Genomic DNA, 6,000 nt, shown 5'->3' with positions numbered 1-6,000 from the left:
ACTTCAGCGCAGACCCAACTGAGGTTGGAGTTTTAATCATTATCATTGTTTTTATCGTTGCTGGAGCAACATGTTCAGTTTCTTCAGAAAAAGTTTCAAATAACTGAACAAGTTCAGTTGCTACAACAACATTTTAACAACTAAAAACCTGAACTTGGTGACTGAGAACCTGTACAGGAAGCTATTACCAATACCGGTATTTCCCATATCAATAAATGTCTCATTTCCTTGATGGTCTTTCAACAAAATGCGTTATATGTATCAACAACATAGGGGTACAAAAGAAAGTTTGGCAGCACATTATTTCCTGAGTCGAGAACAGGAACTGTTTCATTTAAAAAAATGATCAGGAAGGCTATAAATCAAATGGCAAATGAAAGAATTGGGACAGCTGACAAGAACGGACTCCATTGGGTTGACATTTTATTTCATGGTGGTAGGAACACAAGACAAAGGTCATAAAGTTAGTAATGCTCAGGTCATGCCACTTTTACTCGGTGCACTGCCCTATGAGGAGGTTTCCTTAGTCAGACAGTGGTTTACAGAGGCCAGACATGGAGGGAAGTCCACATGTTGACATAAATAAGGAACAGAAAGTAAATTCAAAAAACAGTAAACAATTTTGTAAAAAACCAGAGGGGACATGAAGGGGCCCCCTCAGATTTTTTTCTGTATGAGGATTATTACTAATATAATTGTTATTATGTTTTACTCATTTACAGAATGGAGACGGGGCTAATACACTGGCTAATGTCAGGAAACAGTTATGAAAGATGTCTTTTTCACCTGCTTTGACTCGATATGAGTGTTTTAAGGCAATTGAAAATTTCCTCCAGACTGCAATGTCTGTATGTCACCAAATGCACAAGACTATTTTATTTATTAAGTGGTACTTCCCGAACGGGTCAAATTCAGTGATAAAATATGACCAGTCTAAAGTTAATAGATAACAGTGCTGGGAATTCAAGGTGTTCTGAGACACAAGAGAAGAGCTTTCTGATCTAATCTGGATACTCAGAGCTCGGTTATGCTGCAGGGGTTTCCCTCCCCATGTACATAAGTTCATCAACTTGTGGGCAAACAGACAAGTCAGACATGATTCCAGTGTATCTTACTAAAAACATAAAACCTCCACAAATCACACATTGGTTAAAGTCACACTTAAAATTGCAGGGCTGTACAAAAATCAGGTCGATGGATGATTTCAGGAGGGAAATAATAGAGAACTTAAAATGGAAAAAGAACAGACCATTTGATAATCAACCATGAAAATGCATGATTTTGTCTTTTCGAATATATTGCCAAGGATCTCATATCAAAACAAGAAAGTCTTAGTCAGTTTCCGCCACATATTGCGGTAAGACATGATGACTCCAGGTTGCATCAGTTCTGTGAATGTTACAAACCCATGCGTTACTATATTAATTTGCATGTACTGTAGGATTATGCCTATTTTCCCATTTTTGCAGCTGCTATGGCTTCAAAAGGTCACAACAACATCAGTCTCTCTCCTCTCCTCTCTTTTCCTCTCTCTCTCCCAATAGCCAAAAATGATTCATCCAGGAATGTTCCTAGCTCAAATAAAAAAAAAGAAAAAGTTTCGTCTTTTTCCATTGAAGTTGACAAGTGATTGTTGTCTGGCAGGACATTCCCGAGATAAGATGCTTTTTCCATGAAAAGATCTTTCCTCTCCTCCTTTCTGCTGCTTCTCTTCTTCAGTCTTTGCTTTCAGCACCTCCTTAAGGTCAGATATAGTAACATCATTCAAGGTCCTTCAACACTAACTGCTCCCCAAAAAATTGGAAAAAAAGAACAAAAAAAAAAATAGGTAGTGAACAAATACTTCGAGTTCTGTGGTTTCTTAAATCGCATCTGTTGGAATAAGACGAAAATGAGCACATTTTTCATCAATTAGAATTGAAATTATAATGAAATGTGGATTAAGTAAAAGAGAAAACAAAAATCAGGTTCAAACCAACACTGCAGAAGTGCATGCATTTATCATGGTGATCATAAGTTCATCTGCTGACTGTAAAACAAAATGCACAATAGTACATGAGAAGCACAATTCTCCAAAGAGAACCCATCTTACATATTCACAGTCTCAGGTATTATTTATATACTCTATATTTATAACATTTATTTATGTCTATGATTCATGTCTTGACTTATGACTAATGATGCGCAAGTCATTGTGGAATGCAGCGCTCTCTCCGTCATGTCGCGCTGCAGTGTTAGTGAGTCATATTTCAAAACTAAAGACTGATGGGACTCGGATCGAGCAGAGAGTTTTCTTCTTTTTTTGGCGCTGTGGCATGGCAAGAGTGATGAGTGGTTTCGACTGTGTACTTTCTCACTGTAGCAGCTTGACTGATATCTGATTAGTCCCATTAGGAAATCGGGGTGGGCCACCGGGGTCTGAATGCAGAGTTCCTCGACTGTCGACGCCAGCTGGCTGGAGCTTCAAAGCACTGCAGGCTGCGTCCAGCTCCCACATGGGAATGTACATTTATATATTCATGAGTGTAAAAGCCATGCTTGGGGAATGTGGACGATAGATATGGCACCAAGACAAGGCAGTAACCAGAGATCATCAGCGAAGACCACCAGAGTTCAAGTAATCAAAAGGGAAAAAGGGCAGGCTTTTCTTTCTTTTAAGGTGGCGGTTGTTTTAAATCAACAAAACTGACATGAGGAATATCTTTTGCATTAAGATGCCTGCATTTTGAAAGAGATGAAGGGCCGATAAAGAAATAAAATTCGTGAACAGATTAACCTGTTAAAAAAAAGGGAACAAAACATATAAAACAAAAATTTAAACAACATATTCATTTTCTTTCCTTATAAAAAGCGATGAAAAGTATACAAAAATAGAAAATAATTACAGCAGGAGACATGGGCGCTATGGAGGGTGTGGGTGGGAGGATTTCTTGTGTTTTTTTTTTTTTTTTTCTTTTTAAATTTATCTCAATATTCTGTCTCTGCCAGATTATTTGGCGGCTGAACAGTGATATATTTGTGGGCTGTTCAATGCATCCTCCACCAGGTGGAGCTCCACGCCATCCACGATCACATCCTTGATGCAGCCGACAAAGCCGGTGCTGTAGGCCTTGGGCAATCGACGTGCTATTCCCTGCTCCTCCAGGCCACCTGAGGGGAAACAGAGACAAATATTAATAATATGATTAATCAGCTACTATCAATAGCCCCTCCCATATTGAAAGGAATATCAGGACATGTGATTGGAAAGTAATTTCCCGCTGGGGCAACAAATTCTGCCTCGCCTTTGAGTGTTTGAGTTAAAGCTCAGAAAAATGGGAAAAAAAAATCATATTAATCAGATGCTCATTGTTGAATACAAAAAATATAATAACTATCGTCAGTAATGCTTTATTACGTTGCATATCTTAAACAAAACCCTATACACACCTACAAGCACAACACCGGAAAAAATTACATCAATAAAATAATTTGAATGAACTAATGTATTTCAGAGAAAGTTGGGCTGACTTCATTGGGTTTTTTTAAGTCATTTTAAAATATATCTTAGAGTGAGGAGGTGTTTCCACTGAGATGGTAAAAGGAAAGTAAAGCCGTCACCTTTTGATTTTGAGTATGTATGGCAGATTGATAACTGAGATTAGAAGATCAAAACAATTGTGACGTAGCAGAGGAAACTGCGTCGTTGAAATTCAGGGGACGTTGAAGCGACTTATATCTAATCAGCCACATCCTGTGTTAAGTTCTTCATATTACAGGAAACTGCTGGATCCAAACAAGAATGGCAGTGATATGAGAACTTTGACAAGTGCAGCGAAAAGTCTGGCTGTAGAGATTTGGACTCAGCGGGCATAAAGGCGTTCTAAAGAAAAAGAAGGGTACATTTCCTTATGCTGTAAATAGGACTGGGCTGACTTACTCAAAAATGATGGTCATGGAAAAGAACAATACCGATATTCTCGACTAGTGATGTGATTTTTGGATGGAGTAAACCAATAAACTTAACATCTGCAATGACAGAATTTTAAGAAAAAATGACAACGTTAACTTTTCTCAACGTAAGGATGGAGACAAGGTGTATATTTACTGTAAATCAGAACTTTAAAAAGCCACCTTAAGCCTTCTAACATTTTAGCAGACACATGTTTTCCTGTTACTTAAGTTACTTGTCCTCTTTTATAACATGGTATTTTGTTAGATGACACTCGCTTACAGACAGGATGAGCACTTATAGTTGTCACTGTGATCAAATGGAAAAGATTCCCGCGCAACATGAACTGAAGACTCGAGAGGATCTCTTAATTTGACATTATGCATGAAAAGCTGAAAATGTGCTGCAAATGAAAGCTGGTGACGAGAGTTTAAAATTAAGAATACTTGACATCCTACTTATGCTCAATTTGTCTCTATGTTAAATTTTTACAGCTTATTTTTGCTTCTCTGACGTCACCTGTCTGTCATTTGGCCAGTTAGTAGGTGCTGCAATTTTTGTAAGCCATGGTGAGCAAGTTTGAGCTGCAAATTGCCAATTTATTCCTCCTTTCTAAACAAAGAGTGTACATTAAATTGGTAAAGTAACATCAGATGCATCAGAAAGTACCTTAGATGTGAAAAGTAACTTCCTTATTGTGTTTTTATCCGTCAGTGACAAGAGATATAAAAAAAAAAAAAATTGATTAATATGAAAATAGCCTTGGTTTGTACTTCAAAGTGAATGATTCACCCCATTTTCCATTTTTAATTCCATTCTTCTCGCACTTTTCCCTCCTGTTTTAAATAATCTAGACTTCATTTCAGAGTATCTTGGAGATGTGATGACCTAATTATTGGAAGTGTGGCGGCGACTTTCCCCCTTTGATGATGTTTTGAGTCTCCTTTTGAGCCAAAATAGTCGTCTCTCTCCATTTATCAGCAGTGAACGTCTTTATTCACATATTCATGAGCCGTTTCGAACTGGGAGAGGACTAGTCTCGTTTTTGATGTTTTACCTGCCTGGTGTTTGCCGTCTTCTTTCACTTTCTTCCTCCACTTTGCGCCCCCTTTCCCAATTGTTCCAATCTCAGTGTAGGTCATGTTTCACTCTTTTAATCTTGCAGGTTGAGAGTTCATATCCCGTCGAGCTCTTTACATCCCCTGTCCCTGCCCCCTTTAATCGGATTGAGCTCCTTTGAATCAGGGATCGACAGGGCTAATTTCATGCGAGTTACAGATGAATTAATGATGAACATTGAAAGGGGGATTTAAAAAGGAGAGGTGCTCTCGATGGGAGGGCTGTATGAGGATTATGTATTCTTGCTGCAGGGCTCACTTGGCACCTGTTTCACTGCACTGCCCTGCTGTGTGTGAGTGTGTGTGCATGTGTGTGTGTGTGTGTGTACACCTGAGCGTACCTCGACAAGTGGCGTATCTTTTAAATGTCACTCAGGCTACTCCCCCTCTCAGATCCACCGTTCCAGTGACCTCGTGCAGCGCATTTTAAATAATTTGACTCTGTGTCAGAAGGCCTCCTCAATATTATTTCCACTGAATGCTCAATCCTCTCTTGCTACGTGTTTTTTGAAAACACACTTTTCTAAGCCACGTTGAAACCAAAATAAACTCAAGGTAGATATTTTGCTTTCTCGAGCAAAGGCAAATTCTAAGTTTGTCAGGTAGCCTTTCATTTCTCTATTCAGTGCCCAAATAAGCTGAGACATTTTTTTCATTGCACCAGCTGTGCAATGCCAATAAGATCATTGCTTATTTATGGCAGTCTTCACAACTTTCCAAGATGAAGAAGCACTTAAAAAAATGAAAATATGTGCATTCACACTATCATTTTATTTTTTTCATGAACATTTTTTGGCACCTACCCAACCACAGTGCTCCATCTGTGTCCAGCTGGGTAGCAGCCAAAGGCGATGAACCTGTTACCGGAGCCTCATTGCCGACCTGTAGAGAGCCGTCCCTAAGTGCTCTGAGGAGGAGAAAGAAGAGAGGACCACTGCAGTATGGAATTTG

The 6,000-nt window shown here is 38.9% G+C and overlaps 1 protein-coding gene across 7 annotated transcripts in view; it reads right to left on the bottom strand.

Moving 5' to 3' along the window:
- Positions 1–406: 406 nt before the first annotated feature.
- The window catches only part of agrn (agrin), a 279,534-nt gene continuing 273,940 nt past the window's right edge, over positions 407–6,000 (bottom strand). For 5 of the 7 annotated variants that reach the window (XM_086159716.1, XM_086159714.1, XM_086159715.1 and 2 more), the window contains 2 exons: positions 5,853–5,956; positions 407–3,150 (listed from right to left, as the gene is read on the bottom strand). In XM_086159716.1, coding sequence (XP_086015842.1) covers positions 2,990–3,150; positions 5,853–5,956 — 265 coding nt within the window. In that variant the 3' untranslated portion in view covers positions 407–2,989. The remainder of the gene's footprint in view (positions 3,151–5,852; positions 5,957–6,000) is intronic. The other 2 variants (XM_086159720.1, XM_086159721.1) reach the window with 1 other exon arrangement.

Source organism: Fistularia commersonii, chromosome 14 (genome assembly GCF_037954325.1).
Source record: "Fistularia commersonii isolate RoL2024-O1a breed Wild chromosome 14, RoL_Fcom_v1.0, whole genome shotgun sequence".
NCBI classification, from domain to species: Eukaryota; Metazoa; Chordata; class Actinopteri; order Syngnathiformes; family Fistulariidae; genus Fistularia; species Fistularia commersonii.
Note: the sequence above shows the minus strand (reverse complement) of the source record. Positions and strands in the feature narration are given on the sequence as shown.